The sequence below is a fragment of the Lissotriton helveticus genome, chromosome 4_1 (assembly GCF_964261635.1).
Source record: "Lissotriton helveticus chromosome 4_1, aLisHel1.1, whole genome shotgun sequence".
Taxonomy (NCBI): domain Eukaryota; kingdom Metazoa; phylum Chordata; class Amphibia; order Caudata; family Salamandridae; genus Lissotriton; species Lissotriton helveticus.
In genome coordinates this window covers 1,100,113,795-1,100,136,690 of record NC_136063.1, presented here as the reverse complement: position 1 = coordinate 1,100,136,690, position 22,896 = coordinate 1,100,113,795, and the positions used below count along the sequence as shown (strand labels likewise).

The 22,896-nt window shown below is 44.3% G+C and overlaps 1 protein-coding gene across 7 annotated transcripts in view; it reads left to right on the top strand.

Annotated features, from left to right (window-relative positions):
• The window catches only part of MSANTD3 (Myb/SANT DNA binding domain containing 3), a 265,161-nt gene that overhangs the window by 86,364 nt on the left and 155,901 nt on the right, over positions 1 to 22,896 (top strand). For all 7 annotated transcript variants that reach the window (XM_078687701.1, XM_078687700.1, XM_078687695.1 and 4 more), the window contains one exon: positions 7,817 to 7,930. In XM_078687701.1, the coding sequence (XP_078543827.1) occupies positions 7,866 to 7,930 (65 nt within the window). In that variant the 5' untranslated portion in view covers positions 7,817 to 7,865. The remainder of the gene's footprint in view (positions 1 to 7,816; positions 7,931 to 22,896) is intronic.

Here is a 22,896-nt window from a genome sequence, read left to right as displayed (position 1 = left end):
ATGGATTGTGTGATCAGACACACCCACTCAGGCAACCCTATCATTTCCAATTGGGACCTGAGCGCCACCTTCTTCCAGGTGGTATGCTCCAAGGCATTGCCAAGCAGACAATCCACAGGCATGGACGGACTCGCAGCTACCCTCAAGGAACCTGAGAACTTCCCTTTCACTCAAAAGAAGCAGGGCCTCTAGATAGTGACTCTAATGGTTGTCCGCTGCAACAACTTGGTGGAATGCATTAGAAACTACCTGCCCTGAGGTCACCCAATGGCATCTGACAGTTCTCATGCTGGCTCCAGTGTCTTTCAGAGCATCCACCCTCTGCTTGTTGATTGTGACCCACAGCCTGTACTTCCTAATATTACTAGGCATGTGATTTCTCTGCACCTTCTCTCCATCACCCAGGGAAACTAGGGTAACCTCTGCTCGGTCTCCCACACTTTCTGGGGCAATCTCCTCCCTAAGCGCTACACTAGCCAGCCCCAGTGACTGCCCATCTGTGGGGGCTGTGCCCGCTTGGGACACTCAGCATCCCCCTTCAAGTGCTGTTCCTATTGGTACTCCTGTCATTGTGGGGGTGCTTACCCTGAAGACACTGTCAGGAAGCCATCTCTTCTTTTTCTCAGTTGGTTAATGGCAGTCCTGACCCATGAATCCCTTTAGAGAACTCCTTGTTTTAGTTTATCTCATCCCTCCTTCTTCTGATGTGGACCCTTCCCACCCTTGTGATGATTCCCCCAACCCCTCTACAGATAACTTCTTGTGGACCCTGGTACCTTCCCAGTGGCCCGCCTACTTAGCAAGCTCCCTGGGGTCAGTGAGCTTACTATTAATCAAGTGTTGGCGCAGATCTGCAAAACAAAGACTGAACATGTGCTCCTTTGCAATCAAATTGTACAGCACCTTATAATTATTTACCTCTCTGCCTTTCACCCAACCATCCAGTGCCTGGTAAAAGGAATCCACACATTCTACCCAGATCTGTTGAGCCAGTTTCTGGCTATCCCTGTACATCTGTCTGTACTTATATTGAATCAGACCATACTTCTTGACAAGGGCTTCCTTCAGGGGGATTCCTCATCATCTCTCCTTTTGCTAGGGCCAATAGGGTGTCCCTCCCCTGGCTAGTGATATGCTTCCACAGGCTAGCCCCCCAATCCTCCTCAGGGATACTATGCATATGCAACTTAACTTTATAATCCTCAAACCACTTGTCATTATTATCTTCTACAGCAAAGTCAGGCACCAGACCTTTATGAACATGAACCGTCTTGTCTCCAGAAGGCACTGTAGAAATTGCTTTCACCATCACTGCTGGACTCTGCCAGCCTGGCCTTGAGCTCCAGCTCCTTAAGACTCCATTCATGAGCCAACATCAATTTGCTCTCCTCAAGGGCCAGTTGCTTTGCCTCTTTCTCTAGCTCCAGTTTGACCAGCTCTAGCTTGAGATTCCTTTCCTCCCTTCTGTCCTCCAACTACTCTGGGCTCAGGCCCATAGAACACACAATGCTTTCTTTGTAGGAAGCAAGTATCAACGCAAGAAGGGGGGAGGGGTTGGTTAAGTCATCCCCCCTCAACTATAGTGGTAATCGCAGGAAGGTCCTCTCAAGGCCCTTCCCCCTCAGAACTGGTATTTAAATCCTCTCCTATGTCCATCTCATACTCTCCTGCTGCTGTAGTCAATGACCGGTGGTGGGGGGGACAAAGTATTACAGAGGAGGGCTCATCCTTATTTGCAAGTACATGAAATATACTGAATCCCTGCTCAGACAAGTGGGCCAATTCTCCTATTTGAAAAAAGCACAAGGCTATTTTGTTGTAGAACCCTCACACCAGGGTTACCCCTTTGTGGCAGGCTTCATCATTGGGTTGTTCCCATTCTGCTGCAAAACGAGCGTGCTGCTACCTGGGACTTACACGGGAGCACTGTATAGTCTACACAAAAAGATGGGGGATAGGAGTTGAAGTGGTTCTTCAGAGATTAAAAATACCTGTCTAGTAGGAAAACTTTGTTTTATTCCGTCTTTATGACGGTAAGAATAAAATGAGGTAGAACAGTAGAAAGTAGATGGTGTTTAGATTTAATAATCCCACTTTCTAAACGGTGTACGTGTTTCAAGCCACCCTTCCCTGTTGCTTTCGTCGGGACCAATTAATACACTCCGTGAGAGCACTACTAGTTCAAACTTATTAGAAAATGGAAAGTGTTATGACTTCACACACACTGCACACGCAAATATACCTTACACCTGCTTGGTGTTACGTAGTGTGATATATATATAAAGCAATATTTTTGCTTCATAGGTTCTCCGGTGGCAAGGCATGCCTGTAGTCCCACTTCTATCAAGGTTTCATCTGGTCTAGTAACCAGAGATTGCATCACCAATATTCACACACCGGTGTAAGATTAATTTGCGCATGCAGAGTGTGCGAAATCGTAACACTTTGCATTTTCTTGTAAGTTTGAACTAGGAGTGGTCTTAGGGAGTGTATTCTTTGGTCATTACGAACGACACAGGAAATGTTGGTTTAAAACATGTAGACTGTTTAGAAAGTAGGATCTTTAAATCCAAACATACTTTCTACTGTTCTTCCCCTTTTTAGGTCGAGCAGAGTCTGCTCGAGACCTATTGCTGCCCGTTTCTGGGAATGTAGACACGAGAGGGGCACGAGCGCAGATTTCACCTCGTGGGCGCGCACAGCGCCGTGCCCATCTCGTGCCTCACATTCCCGTGCGCACACAGCCAGCCCCCACACCCCTGCACACACACACACACACACACACAGGCACAAGTACACACGCTGTGGCCCCCCACCACACACACACATACAGACAGGCACGCATACACACGCCGCTGCCCCCTAACCCCCCCTGCACACACAGACACACACCCCCGCCCCATGCATCGGGAGATCTGCCATACCCCCGAATCGGTACTTACTGGTTAGGCGCATCCCCGCCAACATCGCAGGGAGCGGTGGTTGCAGGCCCCCAGCTTAGGAAACAGGCCCCCGCGGTGCACACACTGGGAAGAGGAAAAGGGGACGAGACCCACGGCGCGCGACACGGCACAGGGAGGCGGTGCGCGCCAGGCCTCCGTTGCTGCCTGGAACCTGTGCGCGCGCTCCCCAGCCTGTCGCGAGCACGCCTCCTTCAGGCTACTAGCGTGTCCCAGCCGCCGTGGTCACAGCGGGCCGCCTCTCCTCTGAGCTGGATTCGCTGGCGGGTGCGGGGTGGGGGCGGTTCATAGGTTCCGTCTGCGCTCGGAGCAATATTACATATCGCATTATATAGGCATCCATTATCGTGTTTTGCAACAGGGAAAACTTGCTGCACATCACAGGAACATATTGCTCAAAATTCGATCGTACACAACTTGCAATCGTTGGAATCGTGCGCATTAAAACCTCTTTATCAACGCGATTGGCTGATGTTGAAGTCTGGTATGCAACAACTGGTTCAAATATGTTATCTCAATGTTTCACGCTTTATTACAAATGTCACCAAAAAATGTTCATATTTCACTTCTGTTCTTGGATTTTCGTCACAATAAAACACAATGAACATAATCTTCCCAAAAGTTATTTACAAAAATTTAAGCTAGTGCCATTATAAATTACAAGCACTTTTATTTAAGTATTAATTATTTTAAAAAATAAAAGCCATTGTTCTTTGTAATATCAATACATCTAAGTCATGTAAATACCACACCTATTGCATTACAAATGCTAAAGATGTCACATTTGCGAAAGTTAAAACTATTGGCATTATAAATGACAAAGCTATTCATTTCGCTATTCTCAAAAAACAACACATCAATAAAAAATGTGTCATTTACAATACTAATAGCTCAAACTTTCCTAATGCGAGACCTATTGCATTGCAAATGCTTGTTAATCATACCTTCTGAAGGACTGAATAAAACCAAGTTTATTTACAAGACATGTATTTTTAACCTTTAAAGAATCCCTCCAGCTCCTATCCTCCCCATCATTTTCTGTAGACTATACAGTGCTCCAGTGTTAGTCACAGGTAGCAGCACACCCTGTTCTGCCGCAGACCGGGAACAACCCAATGATGAAGCTTGCCACCAAGGGGTAAACCATGTGGGTGAGGGTTATACAGCAAAACTACTTGTGCTTTTTTCGGAATAGGACAATTGGCCCACATGTCTTAGAAGGACTCCAGTCAATGACTAGTGGACTTCTGCCCAGGCCCTCAGGGCCTTAAGCAGCTCCACCTTCCTGGGGTGTCCTCTTTGCAGGAATTCGCTTCTCCTTACAGAACTTCATGAGCTGGGCCGAAGTAAAGGACTTTATGCTGGCCAGCTCAAACTCCATCTTCTCAGGTGAGAACACAGACACAATCAGACAGGTGGAGTACGAATGAATGTAAAGAAAAGCAAAAAGGCCAATCGGGGAGAATTTAAAACCCAAATTGGTCTTGAATAGCATTCACAATCCTAGTCGAGTTAAGGCACAAGTAAACCCTGAATTAACATGTGCTCACCCGCTGGTAGCTTGGTACAGAGCATTCTGGTTTAACTTAGGGCAATGTGTCAAGTATTTGTGCCTCATCTGTCTGTCTCCAGGGCATCCATGTGTATGTCCCAGGCATCTATGGGGGGGAAGGGGAGGGAAGAGTCTCATCGTCCCTCGTGCTCAAGGAGCTCCATATCTCAATCGCAACGTTCACCCATTTGATGGCTCTGTAGGGGGCTTCCAAGTCATTGCTGTTAATCTCTTGGCCAGGACATAAGCTAGGTCTATAAAACACAACACATATTTGTTCTTCTTGGTGTATGGCGCTATGCCCAAGAGGCACATAAAGAGATCCACCACCAGGTGTCTGTCAGTGATTTCCATCAGGATGGCTGTTGTCTCTGACCATAACCTCGTGATCATCGGCCAAACTCATACCTTATGGTAGAAATTGGGCTTTGGGCAATGGCACTGAGGGTAGTTCGTTCGGCTTCGCCTCTGGGAACATGTAGTCGAGCCGTTTCAGTGTTGGATAGGTGCAGTGCACATGGTTGAATTGTTTATATTTAGGACAGGGTTCCTTGACACTTGCTTAAAATTTACTAAGGCATTCTTCCACTGTCTATAAGTTAATTCATGCCCGATACTGTGAACCCATCGTTCTCAGAGAGCTGGATAATCGGATGTACACGTCCCCAGGAGGGCGCTAAATAGCAGGGTGACAAGTCTTCAGCCATTTTCATGGGTGAGCAATAGATGCAGTGTGTCAGATAGTGGCTCCGTATGGTCTGGTGTAGTTTAGTTCTTATGGTACGAAAAGGTCAAGGATCTTGACTTTCATGTTTTTTTTTTCTGCGAAATTGTTTCTCTACAATAGTTCAGTACTGTACCTCCTGCTATGCTCAGAACTTGTTCACCATGCTCCAAGAAGCTCCTTCTATCTGCCCTTACAAATATTATTTTTAAAGTTCTTGATTATTTTCAGGGATAAAGCAAATCTGCATTGCACGTACAACAATAAAACTCCGGATTGGAGGCGGAAGGTCCGTTACAGTTTCATATTTCAACATGCGCATTACAATAAACATCAAACAAGATCAACAACCATAATTAACCATGTGTGTCCTGCCCTACTCCTACAGTTCGGCCCCCCATGCAGCCCCTGTTCCCTCCCTGATGTCTCAATTTGATATCAGTATATCCCCTCATCCGTCAGTGCTTGTGGGGCACCCCTTTATACTCCTTGATCAAAGCCCCCCTACCCACATCTCTTCATACAAGAAATGTCCTGCACAGCAGATGTTGCCACTGTCCTTTGCAATGCCCTAACTGGTGTCTTTGAAACGTCCTGGAGGACGCTCATCCGAGTGTGTCTCTAACTTCCAGGTAGGTTTCCCAGCAACTTAACGGATCCCCCTCCTGCCGCCCCCTTAGTGCGCAACCTCCTGAGTACTTCCAGTTCAGCTACGACCCACTTGCAGATTTCAACATGCCATCTACTGATTGGGTGGTGCCATAGATACTACGCTTCGCTAATATCCGCGCCAAATTTTAGAACCGCACCAGGCCCTTGTTTTTTTTTAAAGTATTATTGAAGTGGGTCCGGGAGAAACAAGCATCCGGTTATCTACGCTCCCAACCGCATGACCTGCTGCCTGATGGAAGATATCTCCGCACATGACCACACAATATGTACAAAATATGCCTCCCATACTCCACACCTATGGTACTCACGAACTGCCCCGGATACATCTGCCCAATCTTTTTTTGGGATCGGGTACCATGATGTAGGTATTGAAACCGGATAAGTCAGAACTGCGCATTCCATGTCACTTGCCTAACCGATTGCAGGCAACGAGACCACACCTTGTCCGGAATGTCCATTCACTCCTTGCAATAATACATCAGACGTTCCCAAGTGTTGTACCTTGTGGTCAAGGCACAAGTCCTAAAAAAAGGAATGGGGGCTAACCTAGTTAGGCAGTATGCAAGTGACATCACGGCACTCATGACATCACGGCGCACATAACATCACGGCACAAATAACATCACAGCGCACATGACATCCTGGCGCACATGACATTCTGGCGCACAACATCACGGAGCATGACATCACACATGGTATCACTGGAATTTACATCATAGAAAGTGGCATCACAAGCCACGACTTTACAGGATGTGGCATCAGAAGAAGTGACATCAGATCTAAAGCCCTCACATATATGTTTAGCAGGTCTATCATGTGTACGTTTGTGCGCATTGCGAGGATAATAGCACAGTGAGCTATGGAAGATGATATGTGACTTCTACACCTTGCAATCCCCCAGTTTTATGTTGCACATCCTATACATTCATTTACAAACGTATAGAATTTATTGTACATGTAATAGGCATGTGTTGATGTAAAGCGCTCTGACACCCTGCATTGGGATTAGTAGGGCTTATCAAGAAAAAATAGTGGTACTTAAATTATTTCAACGCCTCCTCAGGGGAAGTAAGCTCTATATAAATGCAATTTACCTTGGGTAAATACTAGGAAAGACCAACACAACTGACATTCTTACAGTGCATGCATAGCTCCTAAACAGGAACTGAACAAAGCGAAAAGCTGCCTCTCTTAAGTATGTGTGAAGTGCTAACAAGGTGTGAGCCTTTGCTTCCCCTCCACTTCATTTACATCAGTTGTGAGGCTCCTGACTGCTCCCAGCCAAGAGACTTGAACAAAAGGAGGCCTGATGACCCCTCAGATTCGGCCTTTGATATGGGCCCAGCAGGAGTCTATATAAGAAAGCCCTGTTGTTGCTTATTGCAGATGGAAAGCAGACAACAACGTGCAGGCGCTGCTGAAGGTGTCCCAGGGTTAGGAAATTACACTGTGACTAGTTCAGCACATTATTCAGTGGGACCCAAATTGTTGGCAGGGTGGATAGCGTTCACCCTGTGAAAAAAGTGGTTGGACGGCGTCCACATACGTGTACCTCCGACTCGTGCCTGCTTGTGGTGTAAGGCTTTATGAGCTGAGGCCTTCAGCAAGTCTAGTTTTGTTGATAGTGGACTGCCCGATTCATCCATGTGGCGAATTTTCAGTTAAGAGTGTGTGTATGTGTGTTCAATTTATGTTGCGTTTTAAGCAATTTAAACAGTTTATTCTGGTCTGCTAGTTTTTGGTATCTTCTGAAATTCGGGTGTAACTGCACTCAAAATAAGATTAGGAGCAGAGGAGGGAGGGGTGAAAGTGTTCTTTTGTATGGATTGAAAATGTAAGCCATCAAATGTGTTGTGTTTATCTGAGAGCATTATCTTTATATATGACTTTCTTACCCTTTTTTTCAAGGCCTTTGATTGGTGCTGAAAGTAGTGGAAGTAAGAGATGAGAATGACTAATGGGACAGCAGCTGCCTGAGGCGTTTGAGTACGTGCATTCTGCACTACGTGGGAACGTTTTCAGGTATGTACTAACTTGACGCATAGAAAGGCTCTAGTGGGTAACTATGTAAAATTCATTGCTATTGCTTCAGCCATACCACATAACCCCCAAACTGCTGATGTTTCCGGAAATGAAAATGACAGTTGTTTTACTGCATATTTGAATATTTAATTGGTTATCAAAATTTGATTATGAACACAAGTACACTGATCATTAAAAATCTATAACTAATGGGTATTTGCACGTTCTTCACACAGTGGTAGTTAAATATATTGGACTAAAAGCTGTTTGTTAATTTTAAACTTCATTGGGTGTTAAATGGTTTATTTTATGACCGGTGGATACCTATATAAAATTGTGTCCTTATTGATTGTGGTGGATACTTATTGATCTGTTTTCTCACCTTGATGTTGATCCAGTGCTGGGCCAACCCTCTAACAATTTGTTATCCTATGGATCTTGGTGTGCGATTGAGAGATGATGGGAGTTTTCACTTGGTCAAACACATTTAATTAACAGTGGAACCCATTTGGCTACACCAACAAGGAGCAGGAATCTAAATAAAGTCAAGAGGTTTTTATTACAAGTTAAAAGTCAGAATAATGTACATTAATATCAATATCATGCTATAAAGATACAGAATAACAACTGGATAGCCAAACTTTCTAAAGTTCAGGCGTATCAGTATGAGGCAAACAAGACGTTCAGTCACAGTAATACCAAAGTAATACAAAGATTTAACCGCAGAATTTTCCGAGAAGAGTCTTCGATCTTCTCTCCTAAACATGAGTAAAGTTTTAAAGTCATCTAATTTAGAGTCTAAAACTAAAGAGGATGGTTAAGCCTAAAAGGATCTAAAAAAAAAATGGGAGATCCTGGAAGGGAGGAAAAATGCAAGAAGTTGTGGGAAGGTGTCAGCATTTCAAAAATGCAAGAAGTTGTGGGAAGGTGTCAGCATTTCAAAAGTGTGGTCAAGAGTCTTCTAGGGATCGGGAAATAAGTGTTTGCTTAAGCCACACTTCAGCAAACAGTAAAAAGGTTAAGCATGGAAGAATTTACCTCTAAAAGTGCAAGGGAAAAGTGGCCAACATCAACCTGTGAGAACTCTAGTTTATACCACACAAATCTTAGGTAACACCCATTGATCACACCATCAGGAGCTGCATTGTCCTTTCCATTTTCACTCTGCGATCTGCTACATTAATAAACTCTCATAGGGCAGTCCCAAAAACATCGATCTTGGGTACCTGGAGCTCCTCGAAACATTGATGAATGGAGTCTGTCAGTTAACAATCTGGCTCTCTGTTCTTTATCAAGGTCTTCTTAGGCTCTATACCGATCACACAGAGTTACATCTATTCTCAAACTAACAGACCATGTGAACGTACCTGCAAGGGAAAAATCATGCAAACAGAAAGAAATACAGGGCTAGTCATGGTAACTTAACATATTAACTCAATGGTGCGTATTTAATATGCGAGTGCACATACAAAGGAATAAGAACTGTCAGTAATTTGATTCTTGTGACATATCAGTAAATCTGAAATAACTTTAGTTGCACGAATGCAAGTGTGTCTAAGAACTAAATGATGAATACGAATGCGAAAACATTGGTACACACGTTTTTATCAATATTCTCTGGCTTCTAAAGTAAATACGTTTAAATAGTGTGAAAATGATTTTTATCAAGTGTCTAAGGAGTATATATTATTCTTAATAATGTTAAGGCACACAGTATATATATGAATCCTAGTTCTACAGTGAATGCACATCAGTCCTAAGTTCAAGTAGAGCCCTGTACATTAATAGCATTAGGACGCTCAAGTATGTAGCGCTAAGTGCACATAAGCATGCATATTTGTGACGTGTAAGGGTGGAGCCAAAACTGCACTGCTCCATTATTGATTAATACTAATAATGTTTACCAAAATGTACAACGGCATAGAAGTGAATATATCCGCAATAGAATATTCTGAGTTGCGAGAATGTTATACTATCTGCATACCGTCTACATATTGATCTTTAAAATTCACATCATTGTGCCCCTGCTTTTTACCTTTGTCAATTTACTACAAGACACTTCATTGGCATGACAAGTCAAATGAATGTTTCCATAGTAGATATCTTAAGTAAATCAATTAATTTGTCACAGGCCACTTCCTCAGCAGTTTTGAAGTTGATTTCAATAGGTTGTTTGTGTTCCACTCTGATGTTTCTAGTAGCCATCACAAGGCACAATTTTCTTTTTATGACCAAGGGCATTTTTCTTTCCTTGTAACTGTCCAAAATGTGTTTCTCACCTGAGCAGTTTAGTACAAAGTGTATTTTGGTCTCTACGTAAGAGTCATACTCTTGGTATATTCCATCATCTCCAGGTTTCTACCTTGATCGGTCAGAAAAACTCAGCCACTCTTGTCTATATGTAGTGAGTGTTTGTGCTTTGGGGTTTTGGCCACCTTGAGATATTCTGCTACGTTAAGCTCTGTCTCATTGACCAGTAACTTTCAGTCTTATTTTTGCCTATGGGGAGTACCCTAATAGATAGTGTAGCACTTTTTCAAAGGTCTTGTTGTGCCCTCAGAGGATTAGTTATGTCTTGGTACCCAAATCAGAATGCTTATCTTGTGGACCTTAACTACAACCAAAGGCTTCTGTTACTGTACAACCTAATGAGACAGTGAAAGGCAGTTATATAGGAGGTGTTGCCGTTGAACACCTGTGTTTAGGCCCAGTCTTCACGGACTCTTTAATAGTTTATTCCTCTAAACTTTAACAGGGAAGGGTTAGGAGAGTTTGAAGTTAGATTAGTGGTGGGGCTTTTTGTTGACTCGCGAGGAGTTTGGAGATGGTGTGGTTCTGCAAAGGGAATATGTGGGGTAGGAAGAAGTGCCTGAAGCAGCAAAGACATGGATGGGGATTGGAAGCAATGTGAGAAAGAAAGTTCATGGAGGAGCAGCTGCCTTTGAAGGGATGGTTGGGGACGAAGAGCAGGGTAGGATATGGAGGACGTGAGTAAGTGGCACTGAGTCCTATTGGCATTATCAACCATTTTGCTTGGTGCTGCTTGTGGTTCATAATTGTTTTCAGGGGCCAGCTGCCTATTCCAACCAAAGTGTCGCATGTATAATATTGGGAGTTTTAATCATAATTTTACCTTGCCAGTGATGTATACAATCCACCCATTAATACTTTAAAGGTGTAGACTGCAAAGAACTTTGTCTTTAAAAAACAAAAAAAATTGTGTTATACAAAAATACCATTACACAATGTTACAAATAATGTCTGCCACAACAGGATGTCTCAAAAGTATGGAAAAATAACAATCTTCCAATAATCTTGTATCCGTTTGTCCACATTACTGCAATCCTGCGGGTTAAAGCACACGTTTAGAATCACAACATTTACCATACATAACGGACCAGTCCTCCCATTAAATGTGTATAGATCACTCCAATGCAGGTTGACAAAGCATGCAAAATTTGTGGCAAAGTGTCCAAGACTGTTAAATGGGATAAAAGAAGATTAAGCAGAAAGGAAACCAATAAACTATTTTTTTCAAAGCCATGTGTTAAATAGCCATCCAGTTGCAGGGAAGTTGCTAAACTCAACAGTCATTGGTGTTGGTGAGAGGTAGTGGGGGACTGTAGGAAAGATCCCCTTTTGACATGGTTACCCCCACTTTTTCCCTGGTATCTGATGCGACTTTGACCAATAGCGTGCTGGGTTCCTGCTAATCAGGTCCCCAGCACCATTGTTCTTTCCCTAAAACTGTACCATTGTTCCACAATTGGCACCACGTTGGGCTCCATTTAAGACCCTATTAAATGGTACCTAGAGATTTGACCTAAAGAGGGTTCCTAAGTCCTGAGCACAAATTGTGCCATCCAAAGGGACCCCTCACCAAGCTCATATAAACTGCCATTGTAGCCTGCGTGTCTTAGTGCAGAGAAAAACTAAGAGTCTACATGTTACTCATCCCGGTGTGCCATGCCTACTCGGCACTGCATGTGGTGTAGTTCAGTCACCCCTACAGCAGGCCTAACAGCCCCAAGGCAGGGTTCACTGTACACATGTGTGGGCATTTCTACATGAGTTAATGTGTCCTGGTGACATCTAAGTTCACCCTTCGATACCACCAGTGCATAGGGAAGCCATACAGAGTACATGGGCTGGTTACTCGTCAATACGAGTTTCCCAGCTACATGCTAGCCTCACTGTACCCCAAGGTGTTTGCTGCCAAACACCTCATCTCAATAAACCCACACGGATGCAAGAGCTGGATTTATTAATAAAGGCACCCTGAGGGGACCTTAGAGGTGTCCCTGAAAACCTACCGATCCTTAGTGTGTTCAATGACTGGTCTTGTCCTGCCAGCCTCTCTATACAAGTTTCTGACCCCTGAGGTGAGTGGCTTCGCTCTCGGAGATCAGGAACAAAGCCCGCTTTAGGATTAGGTGCTCACATCTCATCCAAGCTGGAACTGCCTTCCAGAGCGGGAAGCTTTGCCTTCAATATGCTACCCAGGTCTCTCTAGATACTGGAGCTACCCACCCCCCTGTCCTCACCCCATTGTTTGGCAGCAAGACAGGTGTGAAAATTAGTAAGATTAGGAGGTGTGCCTTAGGTGGACTAGGTGATGTGGACCTCACTTTTCAGATTCCTCCATCTTGATTTGGACGGAATTCGCATTCTAGGGTCTGGGTTGTGCCCACTTCCCATAGGAAGCGATCATGTAGAGGTGTAGATACCCTAAACGTAGGTAACCGATTGCCTATTACCTGTCACTCCCCATAACACCTTCTAAATTGAGAATTTAGGTGGCACCCCTCTTAGATCAAGAGAAGGACGAAGAAGAGTCCCTGCTTGGCATGAAGAGCTAATAACCTTTGGTGCAAAACCCTGCCTGCTCACAACTCTCACGACAGTCTCGATGGAGGGGACTACCAAAGCCTTGGGTAGCCTATCAGCACTTCAAAAATCACCTACAGTCTCCCGTGGAGTAGAGGAGCTACTCGTCTGCATGCACCGACAAGCAGAGTTTGGGCCACAGCCCTGAAGCTCCCCTGCTCGACCGACACTGCAGAGGACTAGGCGAAGGTACTGGTGCCTTAGGAAGGTCAGATGTCTCTCCTCAGTGTTAAGGCACCAGGACCAACCAGAGCCATGCAGCTCCAACCTCTGGGGTACCGGACACCCGGCACCAAACACAGACAGACCAGATTCCCACTGCACCATGACCGAGCAGCCGTCAAGGAAAGTCTGCATCACTGAGACCCACTTCATGTTTGGCCCAGCTTTACTATCAGCAAGGTGCAATGATAACCCCTCATTTTGGCACATGGAAGCTTGGAAAGTATTACAACCCCTAGCTACCACATCCAGCTGGAGGTATGGGTTGGCCACTTCTCTATGCTATTCACCAGGAATGAGGATATTAGCTGCTTAGCGAACACTAGTGCTAACTTTAATACTCCAGACATTACTGCTCCTCCGAACAATTAGCACTGAGTTGGTCTTTAGCCTTGATGATACTGTTTGAGCAATCAACAGACTGAAAGCAGGAGAAGCCCCTCGGCCTGACCAGATACTAGACGATTAATATAAATCTAAACCTATGGTGTGGACTCCTTACATAAATCTTTTGTCAAATTGTATATAACCTGGCCGAGATAATTACTATATATAAAAAGGGTGATGGCTCGATCCCCCTCAAACTATGGACTGATCAGCTTGATCGATAATTTGCAAAAGATTTTTGCAAGTCAAGTCCTAGATAAACTCCTAATTTGGATAGATGATAATGCGATCTTGTCTTCCTATCAAGCGGGCTTTCGATCCAAGATAAGTACATGTGACCAGGCCTTCAATTTCACTTTACTCACGTGGAAGTATGTGTTGTTAAAGAAACAGAAATTATATCTAGCATTCGTTGATCTGAGGGCTGCGTTTGATCTTGTGCCCTGCGAAATGTTATGGAGAGTTATGCTAGATTTAGGTTCTCCAACTAATCTGGTAAACCTGATAGCTGCTTGCACGTAGACCATTATGCCCATGTACAATCGAAGAAAATGGTTATAATGGACAAGATTTCATTACAGCGTGGGGTGGCTACCTGCTCCCACTTTGTTTTCCCTGTTCTGTAACGAAGTGGCCAATAGGCTTATGGACTGCAGGAATGATTCTCCCATCTTGAATGGTAAAGTGCCGATCCTGCTCTTTGGAGATGATTCCCTATTCATCTCCACAACACCAATGAGCCTACAAAATTCAGAAGATACATTTATGGTTTTCTACAAGGAAAGGGGTTTGGAACTCATCGTTTCGAAAACAAAATGTATGGTCTTTGAGAAGGGGGAAGGGAAAAACGCAAACAAACCGGATCGCAGCCGAACCATTCGAGAGGGTAAAAAAGGTAAAAAGCTTTGACAACCTGGGTATAAGGTTAACTGACTCTCTTGGATGGGAGCAACAATTAGAAAGAAGTTACCTTACCCTATCTCATAGTTCAAAAGTCAATATTGAGGTTCTTCAGACAGTCACAAATTCGGCCACTGACCCCAGCATTAGAGGTCTACCTTGCAAAAGCCCAAAGTGGCGCATTGTACTGAGCTGAGATATGGGGTTACACAAACACCTATAAACTGATGGTATGTGAAAACATCTTTGTTAGGTCACTTGTTTCAGTACCTGTTACCACCCCTCTGACCCCAATATTTCTCGATTTAGGGATGAAAAGAACTTGGGATGTGGCCTTGCTTAAACACTTAATGTACTGGCTGCGGTTGTGGACAATGCCCGAACTAATTCATTACTGCAATTCACAACGGGAGATCCTGACGATTGTGGGATCATCCAGAGGGGTTGAGCAAAGATGAATTACTTAGAGTAAAGGTGAAGTACTGGGCGTACGTGGCAGAGCATTGTACAGTGAGAACGACCAATGGTCACTTAACACAGTTCTCAAGCTTTAAGCTCTGCAATAGGTGTGAATCCTATTTGGATTTGATTTCTCCACCACTCGCCAAAGGTTTATATTTTACGTTTAGTCTGGTAGCTTTTTAAAAAAAAAGATTTTTAACCAGTTATTGACCTAACATCAGAATTTTGTCCTGCATGTGGTCGAGCACAAGAATCCGAGGAACACATTTTGTTTTTCTGTACTAAATATCACCAGATCCGCATGAGGTGGGTACGACCAATTTGCTTAAATCTAGGAGTTAGACAATATTGTGTTGCTTATAGAATTCAGAAGAGCGATAAGTCTGATCCAATAGTTTTTGCAGTATGTTAATTTTTATTTTACTTCTGGATGAGACAACAGAAGTTTGTAACCCAGGTCGTTTAGTCCAGCCATTTGATTGATGTAATAAATCCTGCCATCATAATTATGGACTCCAAGGATGCTGTGGTATGCCCAGGAAAAAAAAGGAAATTGTGTTTTGTATTTTAGATCTTATTTAATATTTTACCATGATGTGAACTTTTTAATCCGAAATTTGATTGTTTTATCATTCTTATTTTTTTTATCTCATTTATATTTAAGATGCTAATTACATGGATGTAATCTTTTTTTTTGTGTGTAATTTTTTTTAAGACTGGGCTAATGACAGATTGTGTATACTTTGATGGTTCTAGGAAAATAAAAAGTTTCTTATTGATCTATTGAATGGCCCAGTTATCCTGCTTTTACCTCTGTCAGCTGTGTGCGTTGACCCGCAAGGTGCATCTTTGCTCTCCAGCCAAGCCACCCTAATCACTCTTCAACCAAGCCGCCCTGCCCGGGTACCAAAGAACCAGTTGTGGCCCCTTGTTCCAAGCCCCCTTGTTCCCAAGTTCCCCAGTGCAACCTTTTTCCAGGTGGCCCCCTTCACCGCAGCATGCCCAGCTACAACCTCACCATCACCCTGCTCCCGGTAACACCAGCGGGTTGTCTTTTCAGATGGAACCCGAGGAGGACGGATGACTAGCTATTAGGAGAACCTATGTAGGATTGGATCTACTGGCGGTGTAATTTGTATCCACCCCCACGCTCATCCCTCCCATCTTGACAAGTGGGGTTGTTTGGAATTGATTTCCACTCTGGAACTTCTTTATTAAGTTCCTCCACATAATCTGAACCTGTGGATTAGTTCGGCACACCACTGACTGGTTGCCTACCTCATTGCTGGGGCGTGGTTCAGTTGAACCTAGGTCCCCTTTCACCCTGTCCTGAGGAAGACCCGTAGCTGACCGCGTCAGGGTCGAAACGTCGACCATCTCCCTCCCCCCTCCCACCCCCCTTGGGGCCTGCACCCTGGCTGCTTTGCCCCTCCCACCCATGATTCGCACAGATGCTGGATCACTGTGACAAGAAAAACTGTATTAATTTATTTGAAAGGAATTTTGGGGCAGGCCTTCCATCTTGCTAAGAGTTTCTGATCTTAGCTTAATGAAAAATTATTGGATTCTCTTTGTAAACTATTCTTCCCCTTTTTTCGCCTCCTTCACCTGAGCACTTACCTTTGCACCTCTCCCTACTGCCCCTGGCAGTACATTTTAATACCTTTGTTGTATTCATTAAATGTCTCATTGATTTATAATGTAAATAAATTGCAATTTAGGTTGCCTTGAGCAAATTACTGTGTGCATATGCTTTTGGGTACTGTATAAGGATATATGCATTTGGCTTTTTGTGCCATTTCATTTGCAGGATTGGATTCCGCATTTAATTGAAAAAAGTTTTTCATTCAATGTAAAGATTAAGTTATGTCTAGGACCACTTTGTTCTGTACCCGATAACACCTGGGCAGGTCCTGAAGAACTGCTGGTAGTTTTGCGGACCTTGGCCCCTACAACTCGGAACCCTGATGGTGAAACCCTGAAACACTGTACCTACCTTTATGCATCCATGACTTTTCCATCCCTAGGATTGCATTGTACGCAAAAGCGCATAGGTTTGATTGTTTCTTACCTGTGTAAAAAACAGTACTTACCTTTGAACAAAGTTCTTGGTTTTTAAATATATATATATATATATATATATATATATATATATATATATATATATATATATATATATGTGTTATTCTAATTTGGTCTTGGATTTATTCTTTGTGTCTGTCTGATTTATTGCCTCTGTGAGTAGAACAAAGGCTTAGCGCACACTACCTAAAGAGAGCCTTCGTATTGTCTACTTTAGCCTCTGTAAGACAATTCGGGGACCACTGGACTCTTTACACTGTGTACTTCTTTTTAGAGCATTATATAGAGCCATCTTCCTACAGGGACAAGCAAGCAGAAGCATATTCCATTCCACTAGAGACAGTGTAGGGGTAAGCAAGTTAGGCTCAAAAGGGTTAAGCCACAGGAAGGGGGGGGTGGAGGGTGGAGGTGGGGATGGGGAGCTAATACCCTACAGCCCAGACTCCTCTGTAGCCATGTTTTCGAATCCCAAGAAAGCTTTAAAGGCTCTGGTGTACTTGGGCTTCCTCAGGCTTCTTTTAGCTTCCATAGACCTCTTTTAGCTTCCATTTGTGAAAAGTCACTTTCCTATCCCGCCCAGGTATACAAATCCTACCGCCGCTTAGATATGCGAGGAGGCGTTCCAGTTCATAGGTGTATGACACTTGGCAAAAAGAAAGGCACGATCAATGTATTAGCTAGTTATTCATTTCTCTTTTGGGTGTGGGAAAGCGTTCAATTGACAGGCCTCAGCAGTACAGCCTATGGCTTTGCCTGTGACTTGGTTAATTATTAGTGTGACTTCTGTCCAATAAACCTGTATGTGATGACAAGCCCATGACACGTGATGGGATACACTGCTTCTGCCTCTGAGAAGTACTTATTAATTGTGTTCAGGAGTGAGAAAGATCATGTCTGTTCATATATATATTTTTTTATTATGAATCAATTTAAACCTAGCGTTGCAAGAGGTTTTCAGGATTATCAAAAGGATTCTTCCCCATGCATTGTCTTCAAATTCTCCTCCATCCTCCTCCCATTTAGCTTTTAGCTCATGTACTGTACACTTTGTTTGCTGCAACAGCATTCCATAGACCTGCTTTATGGCTTTAGTTTTACCAGAAATAGAGCGGATGAACTGAACAGACTGATGCGTGGATGGTTCCTCTGTATTACATTTCCAGGTCTTGCAAGGTACTGAATGCAATCCGGCGCATAGTATGAGTTGAAGGCCAGGGAAACCATTGGATTTGCAGAGGGACTGAAATATATGAGCCGGCTCTTCCTCAAGCAGCTCACCCACTATAGAGATCTCCCACCTCTAGTTATCCTGATCATCCCAATTCTCCATCAGGTTGTAACCGCATAAACTCGGGTTGGTTCGGTTTGGGGAGCTAAGGGTTTTGTCTAGATTAATTTTTATTGCCAGTTTAAAATGTCTGAATTTGTGTATTGTTTGGCCCCCATGGGTCTGTGCTTCTGTGTAATTGAGAGGGAATTTGATGGTTTAAGAAAAATCTGTAAACATAGTTAATGTAATCTTTGTGCATGTCCCTCCTAGTGGTCATATTCTGCACTATATTTTTAGAAAGTCTAAATTGCATAGAAGCCCCTTGGTGATGGGTACCCGCAGGACATCAACTGCATATAAAAGGCATTTTGCAGACCTGCAGTAAGCCTACGGCTGGGGAATGTGGATTCTTTTAGCAATTCTGTCACCTAATTGATACAAATATTCATCACTGGAAATTAAACAGTAGTTTTAACCTGAGCTGTGGCTGTCCAGTTCATAATTACTGTTTGCATTGCCTTTTAACCTTTTGTTTGTGACTACTGTAGTGAGTCAGTGATCAGAATTTAAAGTGAATCACTACAGGGGTTTTCTCATTTCTCCAGCACAAAATTCTTTTATAGATTGCCATGCTTTTAAATAATTCCCTATCCATAGTTTTGAAAGCTATGGAACTGTAAATGTAAGATTGTGTTAAGGTAGTTCATTTCGTATTCTAGACTAGTAGCTCAATTATTTGATTTGGTTATGGCCAGTGAAGTGTGTAGTCTGAAGCTTCATCGCCACAGTCCATCTTGAAATTCCTGTCCCCATCATCAATGGAGCAGACGTCTTCAGAAAGGAAATGCAAGGTTGCATTGCTTGACTTGCCCAAACACCACCAACTGATTCGATCCGCCAAGAAATCGGCATTCAAGGATCGTCTCGACAACAACACTCATAACAGCAAGGAACTCTTCAACTTTGTCAAAGAATTCACCAACCCCATCGCAGCATCTAACGACATCACCCCCTCCCAAGACCTCTGCGACGCGTTATCCTCCTTTTTCTACAACAAAATCGCCGACATCCACAACAGCTTCAAGAACTCTCCCAGCGATCAACCCTCTCCACCCCCTTCAGATCCTACTCCACTAACTAACAACCTCAACGCCTGGAACCCAATCACCACTGAAGACACCATTCGCCTCATGAACTCAATCCACTCTGGCTCGCCTTCTGACCCCTGCCCCCACCACATCTTCAACAAAGCTGACTCCATCATTGCACCCCATCTCCGCGATGTCATCAACTGCTCTTTCAACTCCGCCACCTTCCCAGAAAGCTGGAAACACGCCGAACTCGGCGCCCTCCTGAAGAAACCCACAGCTGACCCTTCTGAACTTAAAAACTACCGACCCATATCCCTCCTCCCATTCCCGGCCAAAGTCATAGAGAAAGCCGTCAACAGCCAGCTCGCCGCCTTCCTTGAATCCAACAACTCCCTTGATCCGTCTCAATCCGGGTTTCGAGCCAAACACAGCACCGAAACCGCCCTCATTGCAGCGACCGACGACATCCGATCACTCCTGGACAACGGAGAAACAGTGGCCCTCATCCTCCTCGACCTTTCCGCCGCTTTTGACACAGTCTGTCACAGCACCCTTATACAACGCCTCAACAACATCGGTATACAAGGAAAAGCCTTGGACTGGATCATCTCATTCCTCGCTGGGAGAACTCAAAGAGTCCGACTTCCCCCATTCAACTCAGAGGCCACTGAAGTCATCTGTGGCGTACCTCAAGGATCCTCACTCAGCCCCACCCTCTTCAACGTCTACATGAGTCCTCTCGCCTCCATCGCGCGTCAACACAACCTTAACATCATCTCTTACGCCGATGATACCCAGCTAATCCTTTCCCTCACCAAAGACCCCAACACCGCCAAAACCAATCTTCACGAAGGCATGAAAGAAGTGGCTGAATGGATGAAACAGAGCCGCCTAAAACTCAACTCAGACAAAACGGAGGTGCTCATACTAGGATCCTCCCCCTCAGCTTGGGACGACTCTTGATGGCCTTCCGCTCTGGGCACAGCACCCACACCCACAGACCACGCACGTAACCTTGGCTTCATCCTAGACTTCTCTCTCTCGATGTCCAGACAAGTCAACGCTGTCTCATCCTCCTGCTTCAACGTACTTCGCATTCTCAAAAAGATCTTCCGCTGGATCCCCCTCGAAACAAGAAAGACTGTGACCCACGCTCTGGTCACGAGTCGACTAGATTATGGTAACACACTTTACGCCGGAATCGCAACAAAATTACAGAAAAAACTCCAGCACATCCAAAACGCGTCAGCTAGACTCATACTAGACATCCCGCGCCAAGATCACATCACCGAACATCTAAAAGACCTCCACTGGCTTCCCGTCAGCAAAAGAATTACATTCCGCCTTCTCACCCACGCACACAAGGCCCTCTACAACCTAGGACCCGAATGCCTCAACACTCGACTGTCCTTCTACAAACCCACCCGTCAACTAAGATCATCCAATCAAGCCCTCGCCGCAGTCCCGCGCATCCGGAAGTCCACCATGGGTGGCAGATCCTTCTCCTTCCTGGCTGCCAAGACCTGGAACTCACTCCCCACCCACCTCCGCCTTACTCGGAACCACATCTCCTTCAGAAAAGAGCTCAAAACCTGGCTATTCGACAAATAATGTACCCCTCCCCCTAGCGCCTTGAGACCCTCTGGGTGAGTAGTGCGCTATACAAATGTCCGAACTTGAACTTGAGGCTCACAGTGTGCCCAAAATAGTGCCATCTGCACAATTGAAATTTTTCAACAGTTTTTTACCAACCAGTGCTTGCCAAGCATTTCGTTCCTAGTAACTCTGGGCTTGCCTGGTCGATAATCCCCTTGTCTACCATATTTTTCTTGACAAGACCTTGGTCATTTCCCAGATGACTGCCCCACCAGTCAGACATCCAGCAACCTGACCATCTCTGGCATGATGAATTGTAAAAGTAAAAGGGGTACTCTCCAAAGAGATTTTTAAGTCCCTTTCTTCCATAGAGAGTGTTTCCCTTTAAGTGCACGTTGGTGATACCATAGAGGATATTGTTGGCCTGGACATGCACTTTCCAAAGTGTAAGGACACTTTCAGAGAAGTTTCTCCCTTCTATCACATCTGTGATACGAGGGAGGACTTTTAGAATTCTGTAACTAAAAAAAGCTTAAAAAACATGATGCTCCAGGGCAGGCCACTTTCACGTAAGAAAAATCCATCTGTAGGCCTAAACCAACAAGCTCATGTTAATTCATCCTGTGATATCCATGGTCCTTTCCTATCTCACGTCCTGTCACTAATTGAGATGATCCTCAGTTATAAATGAAGATTGATATTCATGTGATAATGGTGACACAGAAAGGATTAAATATGTAGTGCATGCAGAGTGAGGTTTCTGTGGAACACCCAAATGTTATTTTATTTTTACAAATGAACATGTGTTGCCTCACATGATGCCTTTAGATCTGCAGGGTTCAAGGCGGATGCCGGATAGATGGTTTTATACTGAACCAAAGAGTCCCCCATATTCCTCCTCCTTCAGAGTATCTGTGACAGCGACTTGCCTAGCATGACAATTCTGCTGTTGGAACACTAGCTGTTTTGAGCCATTAAGATAAATTGTACACATTAACAGCATCTGTACAAAAATGCCTACTAGGTCACATACAACCACAGTCAGTGATTTGGTCTGAGCTCAGAGACTCACAGTATGTTAATTACCACTATATAAGACGGCAGAATGCAAGATACTTTCTGGAAGAAAGTTACCACAATTTCAGCAAGTACATTAGTGACATGAGATGTCAACATTTTCAGAGTTTTACCTCCAGGCAGCTGGAAAGAGTGAGTTAGGTTGTCTTCGGTGGTTAAACAGAAGTGTACCATATAATCAAGGTAAAGTGCCTGTAGTAGAAGTGAGCTCCACCAGTTGGGCAGTGGGGGAAAGACTTCAAGGCCACAAAAAAAGTTTTTAAGTACACTCCAGGATCTGCCCTGCTTCGCAGGGTGAATTGCGGCGTTCCCCAGGGATCTTCCCTCTCCCCCCTCTTATTTAATCTTTACATTTCCCCCCTTATTTCTGCACTGCAACAACTGGAGGTCACAGTCTACAACTATGCTGATGACCTCCAACTCATTTTTAATTTCTCTTCCTCCCTATCCGGTGCCGCTAGCCTTCAGTCCGTCATGCTGTTTATCTGGGATTGGATGAATGCAAACCATCTTAAACTCAACCCGGATAAGACAGAACTGATTTTAACTGGAGGCAGTGGCAACCCCTCGTCTCCTTCATTTTGGCCCCCTTCCCTTGGCTTACCCCCCGCTCCCTCTTTTTCTGTCAAAAACCTTGGTATTACTCTCAATCAAGATTTGACCCCCCATTCTCACATCAGTTCTGTTGTTTCTTCTTGTTTTTTCACCCTGTGCATTATCAGGAAAGTATCCCGGTTCTTTTCCCCCTCTGCACTGAAACTTATAGTGATGGCCATGGTCTTATCCTAGATCGACTACGGGAACATTATTTATAATGGTGCTCCCGCCTACGCACTCCAGCGCCTCCAGCTGGTGCAGAACCAGGCTGCTCGCCTGGTACATGGCCTATCCAAATATCATCACTCTTCACCCCTTCTCATTGCCCTTCACTGGCTCCCCATTAAACAACGTGCTCTATTCAAACTTGGCTGTCTCACCTTTCAAGCTCGGGC